This window comes from Venturia canescens, chromosome 8 (genome assembly GCF_019457755.1).
Source record: "Venturia canescens isolate UGA chromosome 8, ASM1945775v1, whole genome shotgun sequence".
Taxonomy (NCBI): domain Eukaryota; kingdom Metazoa; phylum Arthropoda; class Insecta; order Hymenoptera; family Ichneumonidae; genus Venturia; species Venturia canescens.
The window spans coordinates 4,958,724-4,976,977 of NC_057428.1; the positions used below are offsets into that span (position 1 = coordinate 4,958,724).

General features: G+C 33.3%; 2 protein-coding genes across 2 annotated transcripts; both read left to right on the forward strand.

Moving 5' to 3' along the window:
- Positions 1-9,850: 9,850 nt before the first annotated feature.
- On the forward strand, positions 9,851-13,277 carry Arfrp1 (ADP-ribosylation factor related protein 1). The gene is made up of 5 exons (XM_043426260.1): positions 9,851-10,208; positions 10,318-10,488; positions 11,488-11,569; positions 11,658-11,829; positions 12,234-13,277. Exons 1-5 carry the CDS (start codon positions 10,116-10,118, stop codon positions 12,331-12,333), a joined length of 618 nt encoding a protein of 205 aa, XP_043282195.1. The 5' UTR covers positions 9,851-10,115; the 3' UTR covers positions 12,334-13,277.
- Positions 13,278-13,510: 233 nt separating this feature from the next.
- LOC122414707 (uncharacterized) lies at positions 13,511-18,163 on the forward strand. The gene is made up of 5 exons (XM_043426254.1): positions 13,511-14,569; positions 14,633-14,822; positions 15,817-15,932; positions 16,018-17,205; positions 17,297-18,163. Exons 1-5 carry the CDS (start codon positions 14,203-14,205, stop codon positions 17,989-17,991), a joined length of 2,556 nt encoding a protein of 851 aa, XP_043282189.1. The 5' UTR covers positions 13,511-14,202; the 3' UTR covers positions 17,992-18,163.
- The last annotated feature ends 91 nt before the right edge of the window (positions 18,164-18,254 follow it).

An 18,254-nucleotide genomic window follows, 5' to 3' on the forward strand; every position in this document is an offset into this window, starting at 1 on the left:
GAAGTTCCGTTGAAATAGAACGTCAAGAAATGAAAAACTTTAACCAATATTCAAAATTAGTAAAAAAAAAAAATGGGGCAAAGTGGACACAAAAATTTTTTCGCACAAAAAAAGGCCACTTTGCTTCATTTTTTTCATAAAATTAAAATTTTATTTTATTTCACCTCACATCCGAGAAAATTAATCAAAATCGTCAAAAGAGCCTTTTTTCGAGGGGGAGTCCACTTTGCCCCATAATTTTTTTTCTTTATAGTAAATGGGAAATAAGTGTGAAAAATTAATTTTTTTAAATACAGCAATAGTTGACAGAACGTATGTCAACCGACACTAGTTGAACTGCTTATGATGTCCTCTTGCCCCACGTTCTTCTAAGAGTACCATGAAGTTATCGTAAACAAGATAAAACTGTATAAATATCACATATCTTGGAAATATCCATATTTTTAATGATAATAACTATTTCACGGCCTATTTTGAGCTGATACTTTAATTTATTGATTGAGAAAAAAAATAAATTCCCAAAAATCAAATTTTTTCCTCCAATTTTGAGTTTTTGAAGCATGTTTTCAGCCGAATAACGAAATTTTGCAGATTTCCAATGGAGGAAAAAATGTTCTAAATTTTCGGGGGAGTGTTCCGCTTTGCCCTACTTTCCCCTAAATATTTGGAAAAAAACATATTAATCCCCCCACACGCTATATCATGTTGTGGAGCATTATTCAGGCATCACGAAAGCAAATTGAAATTCATCAACAAAATTAATCTGAGTGCCAAAATAATTCGGTATCGGCTCAAGGTCAGTTATTTGAGAATTTTTTGGAATTTCGATAACGTTAATCGGCTCAAGGTCAGTTATTTGAGAATTTTTTGGAATTTCGATAACGTTAATAGCTTATAAAACACCGAAAAAATGATCTGCCCACTATGGGTGATGGCTTAATATTTTTTTATATGGTATCACAGTGTTTTTAGAACTTTTTCAGATTTTTAAAACAGGACGTTTTTTTTCAGAAAATTTTTTTCTCAGATATGAGAGATGTTCGGAACACTATAAAAATATGATGAGGATGAAAGAAATATGGGCTGGAAACCTCATATTTATTTTATATAAACTAGGTCGACGGCGCCAGATTTTTCAACGATGTCTAGGTCGATAGCTCCACAGTTTTCGATGTCTAAGATTAGGTATGTTTCTATATGGTTTTCGTGGTCTAGATCGACGACTTCATACTTTTCGATACCTAGGTGTGTTTCTACATAGTTTTCGATGTCTAGATATATCTCTTTATGGTTTTCGATGCCTAGGTCGAAGACTCCATAGTTTTCGATGTCTAGGTGAGCAGATCCATTAGATTTCGCCCAATTTCTCGAGAGGGGTTTTTCGAATTTACTTAACCTTTGGTACTTCGAAATACCTTAAAAACTATCTCTAAATACCAAATATCAACTCTCTAAGTGCTCAAGGTCATGAGAACGAGCCTTATAAACATAGAAGAATGACCACTTGTTGCATTGTTTTAAGATGATGGTTCACAAAGATTTTACGTTCAAGTCAAATAATACTCGTTACATTTCCGTCAGTATACCATCTATATTATAGAAAAGCGTGGTTCATTCGTCCAGATCAAGAAGCCTTTCATTGTAATCAAATTAAATTAATTGAAAATTTCAATAGAATGACCATTTTCAAATTGATGCTACAGCCTTATTTCTAGCTTAAATAACTTCTAATATCATTTTTTTCCGTTTTTCACACCTTTCAAGCGAGTTATGCCGAAAATTTGGATTGCGTGAAAAAGCCTAGAGAGATATTATTTCAAAGTTGGTTATTTTCGAAATTTTACGAATAATCGCTAACTTTGACCCTGCACCACAGGTTTCTATCAACTCTGATGTTCACAAAAATTTAGGTGAGAGTAGTTCTTTATATCCAAAGCGACCTTCTTCAAGGAATTTTTTTGCCCGAACTTCCATCACTCTTTACAACCTGCCGAAAATCACAACAACTTCGAGTGAGTGTTATAATATTGAAAAATGTATGATGCAGTGTTTCTAACTGTGTTTTAAGGCTGTTATACGGAGTTTTGAGTACAGTTGTATTGAATCGATTTCCATATAAACAGCAGTAAATTTTTTGAAAAATGGAATCATATTCATGTTCGTAATCCGATGTCAACTTTTGCATTCATTTGAAAACGTTTTTTTTCTTGTATGAAAAGTCTTACAACCATTGATTTCCATGATTTTACAGGTAACTGCTCAAAAACCATAAATGTCTCTTGTTTTTACAGTATTCATGCTGTATGTCAAGTTTAAAATATACTTCAAGTAACATGCCTTCCTTCATGTACACGCAAACTGCGATAAAACTTATTTCCCATGAATTAATCTGACTATAATTATAATTTATTATATTACAAATAGGATTTTTTATACCTATTCTGGAAAAAAACATTAAGAACTCCAGACACTATATCATGTTGTGGAGCATTAATCAGGCATCGCGTAGACATTATGCTCATTTTGAGGTTTATAATTCGTATTGCATTATTCGAAAATCATCAACGAAATTAATTTGAGTACCAAAATAGTTGGTGATACGACATAATATCACATGACAAAATATCACGCGACAAAATATCATGGACAAAATATCACACGATAAAATATCATCGCGACAAAATATCATACGACTTAATATCACTGGAATATAAAATATCCCACAACAAAAAATTACAATGATTATTTATCGAAGCCAGGCATGAATTTTTCAAATCGATTGATGTTTGACACTGTATATACGTGCGAGTGGAGTGTATAAGACAATGGATAACGAACACAATACAACATTGTGTTTGTGTGTGTGTGTGTGTTTGTGTGCGTGCGCGTGAGTATTTGTGTGTTCGTGCGTGTGCGTGCGCGCGCGTGTGTGTGTTTGAGCGCGTTTGTGTGTGCGTGCGTGTATTTGTGCGCGTTTGTGTGCGTGCGTGTTTGTGTTTTTGTGTGTTTGTATTTATGTGTGTTCGTGTTTGTGTGTGTGGTTTGTGTTTATGTGTGTTCGCGTCTGTGTGCGTGCGTGTTTCTGTTTGTATTTGGGTGTGTTTGCGTGCGTGCGTGTTTGTATTTATGTGTGTGCGTGTTTGTATTTATGTTGTATATTTTTTATATGGTATCACAGTATTTTTAGAACTTTTTCAGATTTTTAAAACACGTTTTTTTTCAACAAAATTTTTTTTCAGAAATGTAACAACCGAGATTACATGTTCAACCGTAACATGTAATCTCAAAAATTCATCACAAACGTCGTCAGCTTTTCTAAATTCCTAAATATTTCTTTTTCTATTCTACTCTGAATTTTTTAATTTCTGAATTCATTTCTAAATTCCCCTGAAATTGTTTTTCTCCAAAACCAATGCAGGTACCTTAAACTTCTTTGAATTCCGTTGCTCTGTTGAAATAAGTACGCTCAGTTTTTTTTGCTTCTTCAAGTTCTGACATGATAAATGTTCCCGGGTGCCTTTTTTCTGTAACTATCAAACTGTAGATAAATGGATCTCAGCGGCCACTTGCAAACTTTGGATATATATTTCATCGAGGGCACGTTTCAGATGCGACGAAAATGTCTAGCTTCACAATGCAAAAACGACATTTAAAAATGGCCAATTCTATTGGATTTGTTGAGTCTTGAATTTGATCTATCTTTCCTCTTTTCCTTTCTTTTTTCTAACGTTATAAGCCGAAAATCATATCTCGGCCCGCAACACGCATTGCTCCATGCTCTTGAGTTCCCAATGGACAAAACATAATAAAAGACAAGGGAAAAAATCACCAAAGTCCAAAAACAAACGTCTAGCGAAATACTTACAGTACAATTTTTACGAAAAATAGGTCTTTTTTTCGTGGAAACCAACGTTATAAGCCGAAAATCATATCCCGGCCTCCAACCCGCTTTCGACCGTGCTCTTGGGTTCCTAATTGACAAAACATATTAGAGTACAAGGAAAAAAATCGCCAAAGTCCAAGAACAGACCTGTGAAGAAATATTGCCAGTACAATTTTGATGAAAAATAGGTCTTTTTTCGTGGAAACCAAAGTTACAAGCCGAAAAACATACCATCCATAAAAAAAACTTTGAAAAAAATAAAAAAAAATTATTTTATAAAAAAAATACAGAACAATTCGAAAAAAATTACACAAATATTGAAAAAATATTATATTAAAAAAAAAACTAATCTGTATCTATTTTTTAAAGTGTCAAAAGAATCAAATAACAAGTAAAAAATAAAAAACCGAAAAATCGCGCTTAAAATCATTTTGGAAACCGATGCCTCATTCTTCTTATTTGATTCGAATAGCTAAATCAATTGAAAGAAATTCCATCTAATTTACGTGCAGCATTAAAATTTATTATATCAATTCGAGGCCACGTATTTTCTAATGAATTGAAAAAAGTTACCACTTGAATTACGTGCAGCACTAAAATTTATGATATCAATCGGTGGACAAGTATTTTATTAGTCACTCCAAATTTTGACATTATTAAATTGTTCTAAGAAGCTTTTAAATCCAAAAAAATCACATGAAAGCTAGTCATTTGTTACTCTATGGTGGCAGAGACTTATAAGAAAATCGATTCTTCTCAGACTTTCAGGATCCTCTGGCATTATTCACAATATTCGACGTCGATTGGATCGATACAAATTATGTTTAAATATGAGTTAAAAGTACTTGTCCGGCCCATCACTATTCATTCGATAAAAAGTCAATCATAAAAAAACGAAATTGTACGGCAGAATCTGGTTAAAAATTTATTGCAATGCGATTCATTATTAATTTAATGTTCTTAATAATAGGATAGGTTAGTTCTTATTCCGAATGGAATTCGTTCGCTGGAAAATAAGTGGGAAGTAAAAATTGCCTTCATTGAATATAAACTGGTGAGTTATTTTGGAAGCTTAAACATATATATTATGTACAATTTTTTTCATTTATCGATGCACAGGAATATCCCTTGTATATTACGGAATAATTTGTTTCTGTTTTTTATTCAACTAGTGCAATTAAGTAAAAATTACTTGAAGATAATTCTCTCAATTCCCTCTGCATGAATACTTGAGATCCATAAGTTCCAGACAAGCCCTGATTGTCATTTGGATAAACAATTTAAACGGAAAGTGCTGGGCCGGACAAGTACTTTTAACTCATATTTAAACATAATTTGTATCGATCCAATCAACGTCGAATTTTGTGAATAATATCAGAGGTTCCTGAAAGCTGAGAAGAATCGATTTTCTTATAAGTCTCTATCACTATAGAGTAACAAATGACTTTATCTTTGATGTAACTTTTTTGGATTTGAACGCTTTTTAGAACAATTTTATAATGCCGAAATTGCGAATTACTAATAAAATACTTGTCCTCCAATTGATATCATTAATTTAAGTGCTTCACGTAACTCAGATAGCAACGTTATTGATTTATTAGATCTTTCTCAAGTTCCTGATGGTTCCCGTAGGAATGAATATTCCGAATTATCATTAAATACATGTCCTCGAATTGATATCATAAATTTTAATACTGCACGTCACTTAAATGGAAATTTATTTCAATTGGTTTAGATGTTAAAATAAGATGAGGCTTCGGATTCCAAAATGTTTTCAAGCGCGATTTTTAATTTCTCACGTTTTGTTTGAATTTTTTTTAACTTCATAAAATAATTACACATTTCCAATTTTTTTTTAATATAATGTTTTTTCATGATTTGAACATTTTTTTCTGAATTATTGTGTTGAAATTTTTTTTGTATGAATTTTTTTTACATTTTTTGCGATATCATCAGGAAACAAGGGACCATCGATATGCTTGTCCCAATCTTTTTTCCCCAGGGTGAAGAACTACTTTCACCTAAATTTTTGTGAATATTGGAGTTGATAGAAATCCGTGGTGCACGGTCAAAGTTAACGATTTTTCGTAAAATTTTGAAAAAGACCAACTTTGGAATGATATTTCTCTAGGCTTCTTCACGTGATCCAAATTTTCTTCATGACTCGCTTAAAAAGTATGAAAATGAAAAAAATGAGCCATATTAGAAGTTAATTAAGCTAGAAATGAGCCTGTGGCATCAATTTGAAAAAGGTCCTTTTATTGAAATTTTCAATTCATTTAACTTGATCACAATGAAAGTCCTCTTGATCTGGACGACTGAACCACATTTTTCTATAATCTAGATGGTATACTAAAGGAAATGGAATCAGTATTATTTGAATCGGTATATTTGACTTGAATGTAAAGATTTTGTGAAGCATCATCTTAAAACGGGGCAAAAAATGGACATTTTTTTACCTTTATAAGGCACGTTCTCGTGACCTTGAACACTTAGAGAGTTGAAATTTGGTATTTGAGAATAGTTTTTAAGGTACTTCGAAATACTCAAGTTTGAGTAAAATCGAAAGACCCCTCCTGATAAATTGGGCGAAATTCAATGGATCTACTCATATATATGTTACGGGTAAAGCCCAATATAGCTAGGTGTAGATGGCTAAACTTAGTTGTATCCAAAATAGCTGAATAAAGTTGACAAGAAAGATAAATTTTGGGTTTTAGCCTACTAATACTTGCATTTGCCAAGCACTACTGGGTAAAGTTGAAATTGTCAGTGTTGTGAATGTTTTTAGACAAATCAAAAACGCAAACAATGACTCATGCTTTCCAGCGGTTAAAATTATGATGTCTTCTATGCGTACTTTCTTTCTCTTCTTATTGTATACTCGAATGATTATTTCATTCGAGTATTCATTCATGTTGTGAACGTTCTTGCACAAGTCGGTAGTCAAGTGTAGCAAATTTTAGTGTTTAAAAATGTCCGTTAATGAGAACAATTTTTAAACAGAGGTTTTACAATTTTGCTGAATTGTTGAAGCAAAAAGAATCTAATAGCTTCAATGGACGAAGAACAGTATAAAACTTATTTACAAGTTAAAAGTCACCACCGTATGTCATGCGTCAGCAAATAAAAATATCGATTCATGTACTTGCGTATTTTCAAAAGTTATTGTTCTTGACAAAGATATATTATTTGAAACAAAACCAAACTTTACTCACTTTTCGTTTATTCGTACAACTCCAGTTTTATCCAGAGAGATTGAGATGATACTAAGTTTAAACTGATAAATGGCCCGAAATTAACCTTCAGAGGACCGGCATTTGAGAGTTAAATCGCTTTTGAAAAGTGCTCAAATTAGTGTCTGGTATCACGTATCAACTACATATGGGGTATTCCATATCAAGTGGGCCACCCCAATTTTTCACAATGTCTAAATGACTTCATAAATTTTTGGTGTGTCGTTTGAAGTGTCAGAATTATCTATAAATAATTTTAAATTTTTAACTGCTCAATTTTACTCACAGTTTGTGCTTTTCCGTTTTTTTTTCAATTCTCCGTGTATTGAAAACTAATGGTCACACAAAAAAAAATGTTAAAAGATAAAGTTTCGGTTTTTGCACATACTTTCTAATAAAAAAACTTTCTTCATGGTCCACGTTAATTTTCGTGTAATTTTCAACAAAATTGAAAAAGTTTTTTTTTTTCATTGAGAAGGACACTTTTTAGAAAACTGGAAATTTGAGAAGTATTTGTTTTTGTTGTCTACAAACCACGAAAAAATTGGCACGACGGCAAATCAATATGTTCACACTGTTTTGTGTGTTTTTGCGGAAAAAAGCTTCTATTTTTTTTTAAACCCTTGTAACTTTGGGAATAATGGACTGAAATATATTTTTTTTTTCTTGAAATCTTGGATTTTTATTGCACTTTTCGAAAACAGCATGAAAAAATAGCTGATATCCACCTTCTTTACTGTTCATCAGCGTGAAGCAAAAAAATGTCAATTCCAATAGGAGGGATTTGTTCAATTAAAAAAAAAAAAATTCTCTCAGAATCTTTGACTAATTTAAATATTTTTCAGACTTGTTTTATCGCGGCGAAATTCTTCTCCATATTTTTTCTCTTTTATACAAATTTTTCTTCATCATACATTTCATATTTTATTGGGTTGAATGAATAAAATGTTTCGATCCAGCCACGATAGATAAAAAAAATAGTTCTCTGTTTTGCACGGTTGAGTTTGTCACAAAGATATCATCTACACCCGCAAGACTATGCGTTTTTCTTTTTAGATTTTCTTTTTATTATTTTGTCATCTATTTTTTCTCTGCGCCGATTCTGGTAAGAATTGGTATCCGAGACTTTTGAGATCGCTAATTACGAATTCAGCAATGGATTTTCAAATTTCAAAATGGCGAATCAAATAAAGCGATCGTCAAATGCTAAAAATACATCAATTTCAGGGAAACTCAGTACCTAGAGGTTTTCGCGATCACGGATTACGTCACTGGCATTGGATTTTCAAAATTCAAAATGGTGGATCCAATGTGTTGGACATAAACTTTTAAAAACTCAACAATTTTTCTTCAATCCTGTATGTAGGGGATTTTTCGTTCACTTTTTACGAATCCGACATTAGATTTCTTCAATTCAAAATTGATCCGGCGATAGATTTTTCAAAAACAGTAGAAAAAAATTACAAATGACCGGAACATCATTTTAAGAATAAAAACCTGATAAAATCAAGGAATGGGTTAAAATCATAATTACATCAGAAACTTTTTTCTGCCAAAACACACAAAACGGTGTGAATATATTGATTTGCCATCGTGCCAATTTTTTCGTAGTTTGAAGACAACGAAAACAAATACTTCTCAAATTTACAGCTTTCTAAAAAGTGTCCTTCTCAATGAAAAAACATAAATTTTTTCAATTTTGTTGAAAATTACGCGAAAATTAACGTGGACCATTAAGAAAGTTGTTTTATTAGAAAGTATGTGCAAAAACCGAAACTTTATCTTTTGATATTTTTTTTGTGTGACCATTAGTTTTCAATACACGGAGAATTGAAAAAAAAACGAAAAAGCAAAAACTGTGAGTAAAATTGAGCAGTTAAAAATTTGCAATTATTTATAGATAATTCTGACACTTCAAACGACGCACCAAAAATTTATGAAGTCTTGGGGTGGCCCACTTGATATGGAATACCCCATATAAAGTTCATATCACACATGGTGAGCCGATATATCGGCTTTCCGGTACTCTAGAGGTTAAACATAATTTATGCTTAGAATTAATTTCATCCAAAATAGTTGGATATTATCCAGCTATAAACTTGGCATTATGCATAGTTCAGGCTTTACTCGTAACATATATATGTGAATCTTCAATTGACAAGTTAAATATACCACGAACCTTAATCACGATCTGATCTAATTACGAATTTCAATCGCTACTGGAGTCTGAGGCACAATTAAAGTGAGACGAAAAACAATTAACAGGTGTATATTGTCCTTTGAAAATATAAAACTTGATTGCGAAAAATCAAAACATAACCTGAGAATGCAGAACAGGGAAAATTTGATCCCTGATTTGTATTAGTATCTTACTTATTATTTATGACTACAATAATAAACTAAAAGAAGTGCACTTACTGATAAACAAACACAACGGTAAAATTTAAAGATCTATGTTTGGTTAACTTTTCCTCACAACGAAGATAAATCCGATGGATCCTTATAGAAGTGAACAGGGGGGTGACTGACAGTCAATGCTAAGGTATAGGGCTTAATTTGGCACTTCCCGAAACGATTGTGATTGGTCGAATGTTTCGGGAACTCGGTTTCCATTACCAACCACATAAAACATCCGTAAGTATGGTTTGGCCGCCATAATGGCATTTTCACTATTTCCGGTCAGTCCGTCGGTCCAAATCTGAAAACTGGCTTTTTTTATTTCCGGTTTTTTAAATGTAGGTGGGTATATTTGGGTCATTCCACTAATTATGGAATTAATAATTTGTGCCGGAGACAAATTAACAACAAACAACAAATTTAAAAAAAGGAGCAAGTCAAATCGAGCGGCCAATTTTATAGAAGTCTTGAGAGCGGTCATAAGAACTGCGATTTGTGAATATTAGTAGTAGTAGTACGGCTCGGGCTGCTTATTCTAACACTATACACCCATAAAGCGCTGCTGATGCCAGAAAACCAGCGATTCCTTTGCTTTTCAAATGTATACGCTATTCAATGGATTTTACAAATATTTGGTGCAAAAAGACGAGTATTTTGTTCTTATACTTGGGCTTGACAATGCCGGAAAAACTGTGAGTTGAATTTTGTATGGATTACTTATTTCAAGGTTAGGTTCCATATATAATGAAGGATTCAATCAGTTTTTCCTTAATCTTTATTTATTTGTATCTATTTACACAGACTTATCTTGAGGCTGCTAAAACAAAATTCACGAAAAATTACAAGCGTATAAATCCTACGAAAATAACGACTACGGTGGGATTGAATATTGGAAAAATTGATATCGCTGGTGTGCGCTTGAATTTTTGGGATCTTGGTGGACAAGAGGAACTCCAATCATTGTGGGATAAAGTAATCGCACTATCTAGTTGTCTGGTTACCGTATATGTAAAATTAGGCTATCAGTCCAGATTAAATATTGTTGAGAATTTTTATCGTATGTACTTTCGTCATAGAGCACTACTTTTAACGAATTTATTCAAGGCATATGTATTTCCTATTTTTGCTTCACAATTTTCATGAATATTTCCCATGAATATATAGTTTATAATTTACATGAATATTTGCTTCCTTATGAATCTGAAAATACATCATTATTCCAGACGACTTCAGTTTATAAGCTGGTTACATTATTTTATATTTTTGCATTGATTCCATTTACACAAATATTTTATTCATTCAGATTTGTAGCAGTATAGTGCTGTATTGGTAATAGTGCTTGGAAATATGTAATATGACTCTTCCATTACATATTTCCGGACGAATAACGTAACCTTATTGGAACGGTTTTTGGACAACTAGAGAAAACTCAAAGTAACAGTTTAAAGTTTTTTTCTACATTTAACAAAAAAAAATTGAATTATTCTATATTTCATCTACCTTATCACAATGCTGTTTCCAAGAATTTTTTCTTCAAATTCTCGAATAATCCCACTATCTTACAGTTTTCTAATATCTTTCACAAAACTTCTGTGTTTAATAGTGTGTAAAAAATTTCGTTTAATTCATACATCTTCAAATTAATTGGAATTTTGATATGTAAATTAATTCTACTAGAACTTCTTGAAAACCGTCAACGTTTTCCAACATTTGCCAAACTTATCCTTTTATTTTTGAAAATGAACCTCAGACAAATTGTTAAACAATTTGATATTATTTAACATTGATGATATCCTGAGGTATCACTGAATTTTGCTTTAGATATTTTTTTCTAGAACGTTCTAGAATATTTTGAAAATTCTTTAAGTTTTTTTAACATAATTCAAATAATTGAATTTTCTATCACATTCTGATGTTTCCTAAAAATTATAGTTTTCACACATGTGGTAATATATCAAGTGAAATTGTTAGTATTATGCAGAGTCTCACGCTGTCATTTACATTGTTGATTCTTCGGATCGTGCTAGAATTCCAGATTCCAAAGAAACTTTTGGTAAGAAAAATAAAATATATAGTTAATAGTATAATTAAAGAATTGTGAATACCTGCAATTAACAAAAAATCAAATGCACCCTGATTAGATCGTGTGATATCTTCCGAACATTTGATGGGTGTGCCACTGTTGGTTCTAGCCAATAAACAAGATATTACAGACTGCATGGGAGTCAGAGACGTTAAACCTATTTTCAATCAAAATGCCCATTTAATTGGGCGAAGAGATTGTATGGTTATGCCTGTGTCTGCTTTGAATGGGTAAGCAAATTAGTTTTGGAACTTCAAATATGCTTTAGACTAGTTTGTCCTACCTTATTTCCAAATTCTATTTGAATTTTCTTATGACATGGTTTTTGTTGAATATTTGTTCAATGAGTAAATATTTCAATTATATCTTTTTTTTGAGAAAAAAGAATTACTCAAATCACTGAAAAAATATTTGATAAAGTAATTTTTAATATTCTAAAAATTTTGGTCTAAATCATTTTTTTTACTGTAACTGTTGTTCATTACCTGCGTCAACTTCTCAAAAGCAATTGATTCATTATGAATTTTGACTATTCATCAGTCAGAGCAATTTTGATGAGCTACAATTATTCGTAGAAAGAATTATTTTTTCTATCATGTGGAGAAAATTTATAATTAAAGAATAAAAATTTCAGTGACGGAGTTGATGAAGGGATCCACTGGCTGGTCGATTGTGTCAAGAGAAACAGTGACGTTAGACCTCCACGAAATCAAGATGATAATTATTTATCGTAAATATAAAAACACGCGTCAACTTAGCTTGCATGTTCAATTATTTTATACGAAAATAACTATTGGGATATGGGTGGATGTACGAAAAAATAAGAAAGAAAAATAATTCTTCATATGTTTATGACCTGGGTGCACAAACGTTTTTTCGATTAATGTATCACTTTATCAAAGAAGGAACCTGGATAGGAAAGTCACAATGAGCAGACAGGAGGGGGAAGAGTAGATATATACACCGATGGTGGAATCTGGTACATTAGAAGATTGTGGTTTCAATGGTAACTGATATTAAGTCACCCAGATAAGAGATAGCAAATCGAGCACACCTTCGTACCTTGAGCATTCACATGATCGACCATAACGAGCTTTTTCTCTTTTGTCTTGGCTCAGTTACATAACAAGAAAATTTATATATATACAAGTAGTAAATATATTTTGCATTTTCAATGATTAAATCAAAGTGGTAAAATTTATTTGATATACGTTCTGTGGAACTGAGCCTAATACACGCGACACTTACGAATTTCATTCATTTCCGGATCAAAATGTGGTATTATGAACCAGAGGACTGGAGTGTATTGCCCCCTGAGCTTAATAGAAGGTAAATACTTCATTACGTTAGTACGAATGGATAATTGTGCGAAAAGTTGTACCTTTTATAATTAATTCTCAAAAAAGCCGTTTAGATTGGAACCGTTGAATATATCAATCCAAGTATTTTGAAATACAGCAATAGAGAAGGCCGTTTTCCGATATTGATTGTGAGTATATTGAGAGTACGTGTTTTGGTATAGGGCTTGCATAGTACTCACAGTCAATATCGGAACCCACCCATAAAAACGGTATTGATGTATTGATAATCTGTGTAGTAATGCAATGACAAATTTTTCGTATCAGCGAAGAATTTAGCTTGTTCGTTCACGATAATAAAAAACAATCTTGCAACGTCATCAATGTGCATTTTTCTCCTTTAAATTAAACGTTTGAACATTGGCGGGCTTTTGACTTGGTTCTGATAGTTCTGAAGTCGGAAGCGTCGAAAGAGACACGGGGTACATTCTGTTTGGACGCTGACAGCGTTAATAGCGCTATTTTGCGTTCGATTTGGCGTTGTAAACGCAACAAGCGTTTAGATGGGTGCGTTTAGAATTGTGTTCTCAACGTTCCCGAAGTTCAAGTGGTTGAACGCATCCACAGAGAGAATCGTTTGTTATCTCTGTTATCGTACTACTGCTTGTTTCGCTGTCTTCACTTTTCGATGAATCCAGTGTTATTTCGTCAAGTAATTAAAAAAGAACAAGATCACTTGTTGGTTCCGCCTTTTTGTAATCGCACCAAATCCAACATGATGTGAACGCAACCAGTGTCACCGCGTTCACTTCAAATCGAACACGTTTTAGCGTTATTAGCATTATTAAGGATGATGAAGCGGTCCAGTTGAGTCAAATGACGGTTTACGAAATAATTTTTTCCGAAGGCCCGCAAAATTGATTATGAGGCACAAATAGATGCTTTAGATGATATTGCTCTATAAAATATATAGTTTGTTTGCGTATTTATTCTTTTTAATATTTTTATTAAACGAAAAAGAATTTTTTTTTCGTCATTACCAACTTCAAAAAGTCTATCATTCACGAGTGTTATTATGGAAATAACTGTTTCAGTGAACATTTTATGTAATTTAAAATGAACTCCAGAGAGTCATTTATAATAACATCTACTTCTATTCATGTCACAGAATTATTTATTGTGACTTTTTATTAATATTAAATGTATCCAAGACAAGGCAACATCGCGAATTTTGAGGTTGGCAACACTGCTCGCTTACGATTTGGACTGCGTACAGCACGTTGAATATTCTCAACGTAAACAAACATGTCGGTGCTGGACGACCGTCCACGTGATAAGTTCGGAAAGTTTACAACCAAAAAGAAACTACAATGGAAAGAAAATATTGTGATCGCAAATAAAAGACGAAAAATTATCAGTGAGCGTGCAAATGATTTGATTGTTGACGGTCGTCGTATAGTGGAAATAAAGAGGTTAGCTGAGGATATGTGGTGTTCGACGTGTGATGCTCCGCTTTCATTTCGATACATTGAGGACGAAAAAATAATCGGGCTAGCTAGCATCTTTTATGTGAGATGTCAGCTATGCCTCCTACTTTTAGAGGTTCGAACAAGTAAAGGTCATAAACAGGATAATTATACGCACTTTGATATCAACGTTAAAAATTCTCTTGGTAAGTAATCAAACCGTTTCCGCTTTATCTCAAATTGTTATTAACTAATGAATAAACTTTCAGCTATGATTGACGCAGGCGTTGGTATTAGTCAATTGAACAGCATTTTTTCAGCGTTGAATATCCCCATAGTTAGTGGCACGTTAGTCAAACGAAATGAACGGCATGTTGGTAAAGCATTGGAGAAACTGGCACGCGAAACGTGTAGGGAAGCAGTCAAACTTGAAAGGGAACTGACTCAAACCACCACGTTGTAAGACAATTCTATTACTTATGGAAAATTTTCGAAATTTATATAACTCATTGTCTGGAAAAAACGTTCTGTACAACGGTTGTAAAAAAACTTTTCATATATATAAATGAAAGACCCGTTTTTTGATGTTGTTCCATGATAACTCAAACGAGGAGTATTTTTTTTTTTAATCTTCCATGGAACAGTTTGGTGTAGTGACCGCACAATTTTTCAAATATAATTGCTTTAATAGATAATATCGTATTTGATTGACAATACCGACATACAACAAATGATCATTAATCTTTTTTTTAGGTTTCGTAGATTTCATTGGTACCTCATGTTATATCATTTACATGTAGTATCATTTGTTAGTAAATCCAGGATACATTTTGGCACATCCGTACAGCCAGGACCATCAGATCAACACTGCTCTTCTGAGAGCAATGGACGTCAATGAACTAGTACTGTGTAGATAATGAGTAGATAAAATAATCACTAAAATATAAATCTTAGTTTGTAAACTAACTAAATCATGATATAATCATTACGATTATCACTAATTGCATGTCGAATAGTAGTACCGTTGGATAATTAGGCTTGGATTATAAGATTTGTAACATTTCTATTTTTGTGGCTTTTTGTAATTATTTCTAGGGACTCAATGGTGAACACATTAAAGAGGGAAGCAGCTATAAATTCAAAGCTGTATCTTTAGATATTTTTTTGATACATTTTTCCAATCATTTTCATAACTGATTATCATGGTGTGTTTTGATTTAATAGCTAAAATTTATTCCAAGTGGTGTTTTTTTTAACCTTTTCTGTTTTAATTTACTGATTTTTATTTGTTGAACTTTCTGTTTCTTTCTGTGCTTGTTGAACTTTCTGTTTCTTTCTGTGCTTGTTGAACTTTCTGTTTCTTTCTGTGCTTGTTGAACTTTCTGTTTCATTCTATAAAAATAATCTATAAAGCGTTTGATTTTTTTATTTTTTTCTTTCGCCAATTTTTTAGATCAAGTGATCAGCAGCCATCATACCAGTCCGAGCAAGATGTAGTGCCATTAAAAGTCTCCTTCGATACGGGGTGGCAGAAGAAGGGATCGGGACGATCTTATAACAGTTTAACTGGTAAGACTTATTTTTGCAAAAAAGTATTTCATCTCATTATCAATAAGTAGAAAATGAATCATTGTGCTATTTCTACGTATTTCAGGACATGGCATTGCAGTAGGATCCAAAAGTGGTAAAGTGCTCGCTTACGGGACGAAAAATAAGCGATGCATTCGCTGTGAAAAAGGACATAAACCAAGTGATCATGATTGTCGACTAAATCACACGGGGAGTTCGAAATCTATGGAAGGTGCAATTGCTGTGGAAATATTGGCCAAAAACTCAATGTTCGTAGAAGAGGGAGTTGTTATTGGTACTCTCATCGGTGATGATGACTCATCGACTATCGCCCAAGTTCGACGCGAGTCAGACCATCCAGTTGAAAAAGAATCAGATAAAAATCATGCAGTCTGCACTCTCAGCAAAAATATGTGGGCGTTGAAAATCCCCGGAAAAGTGATTGAATACATAAAGTATTGCTTTGGCTGCGTACTAATAAAGAATAAGGGCAATGAGGAAGCTGTAAGAAGAGGGATTTTAAATATAGTTCCACACGCCTTCGATGACCATTCCAATTGCTGTCGTTCTTGGTGCGGATTCGTTGACAACCCCGAAAATTACAAGCACAAGATTCTACCAGACGGAAAAGGTTTGACCGATGTGAACATGAGAGCTTCCCTCACTGCAATTTTGACAAAGTTTGCAGCTAACTCAAAACGTCTTGCTCCCTGTGGTTCGACCCAAGCAAACGAGTCATTCCACAACATATCTCTCAGCAAAACCACTAAACGATGTCATTATGGTGGATCCGAGTCGAATGATTTTCGCGTGGCCTCAGCGGTTTGCCAAAAAAATCACGGGACTTCTTACGTGGTAGAAGCCAATATGAAGCTTTCTCTGTCACCGGGCAAATATACAAAAACTCATCGAGAAAAGAAAGACAAAATGCGAATCAGCCGAGCGCTTGCTGCTACAACCGTTGAGAAGAAGCGTCGTCGTCGGCAACTACACCGCTTGCGTCATTCAAAAAATGTCGTTTCCGAAAATAAAGAAGGAATCACGTACTTATCTGGAAGCGGATTCCATTCATTCGATGATAATAATAATGATTTCACTCAATCGAACGAGTCGATTCCAAACGATAGCCGTTACGCATTTTTTGATGTGGAGACAACGGGACTTTCGAAATCAAGCGAAATTGTACAGCTTTCCGCCAAGATTGATGATAGAGAATTTGATGCATATTTAGTGCCTACATGCGGTTTTGCCCCTACTGCATCTCTTGTTACAGGTATAATATACTGATGATGTTTTTCACGAATAATTTTTTGCTAAAATATCGTTTCTAGCAAATAATGACTTGATTTTAAAAAATACTCCAGGTTTAAGTGTTGAAGAAGGAGTGCTGTATCGAAATGGCGTGAAGATGGCTACGAAATCACGGACTTTGACAATAAAATCATTTATAGATTTCTTGTCACCTGGACCGGTAATACTTATTGCCCACAACGGGGGACGATTCGATGCTCCTTTACTCATCAAACAAGTGCAAATTTTGGGATTAATGGACAATTTTCTCTCTGTAGTCTGCGGATTTTGTGATACGCTGCCTCTTTTTAAAAAAATGTTACCAGATAGAGTAAAAAGTAAAGGATCTTTCAGTCAAACAGCTTTAGCTGAGGATTTCATTGCAATCGGATCATCAGCCGGTGCTCACAATAGTATGGTCGACGTGATTACGTTAGAGAATATTGTAAAAATTGTAGGTGTCACTGAAGAAAATCTCCGATCCAATGCCGTGACTGTTAAATCAATAATCACACAGGAAATTCAAGCTGCGAAAACTGCAGACATTAAAAAGGGATTAGATTGTCTCAAAAATGGGGTTTCGATAGGAATGTTAACCAAAATAGCGAAGGCTGGGATAACCATCGAAAACCTGACAAAATCACTCCTCGATGGTGGTGAAGATGCGGTGGTAATGCTATTGGGGGTTGATGTGAACGGTCGACCTCGAGTAACCAAAAATAAACGCGTTCTGCAAAACTTAATAGCAGAGTTGAAAAAGTATCCCTGAAAATGCCCACTTCAATAAACGGTTCCGTAACTTAATTACATCATTATAATTATAATTGTACGATGTAAAACGGTCTATTAAAAAATATATATAATATTGTTGAATTTTGAAATGAATATAAAAAATAAAGATATGAAATTTATCGCAAAGTGAAATGAAAATGTTGTAAGTTATTACATTGTTGATACATAAAATATAAACCCACCAACTTTACCATTCGCTCTCAGCCTATGAAATCCATACGCATGTATTATGATAAATAA

Excerpts from the sequence above, each read along its gene's own strand:
- Arfrp1 (XM_043426260.1), top strand. The coding sequence starts at position 10,116 with ATGTATACGCTATTCAATGGATTTTACAAATATTTGGTGCAAAAAGAC. Across the intron at positions 10,489-11,487 it reads TCCAATCATTGTGGGATAAA|TATTATGCAGAGTCTCACGC; the intron begins GTAATCGCACTA and ends TGAAATTGTTAG. Across the intron at positions 11,570-11,657 it reads AGATTCCAAAGAAACTTTTG|ATCGTGTGATATCTTCCGAA; the intron begins GTAAGAAAAATA and ends CACCCTGATTAG.
- LOC122414707 (XM_043426254.1), top strand. The coding sequence starts at position 14,203 with ATGTCGGTGCTGGACGACCGTCCACGTGATAAGTTCGGAAAGTTTACA. Across the intron at positions 14,823-15,816 it reads CTGACTCAAACCACCACGTT|ATCAAGTGATCAGCAGCCAT; the intron begins GTAAGACAATTC and ends CCAATTTTTTAG. Across the intron at positions 15,933-16,017 it reads ATCTTATAACAGTTTAACTG|GACATGGCATTGCAGTAGGA; the intron begins GTAAGACTTATT and ends TACGTATTTCAG.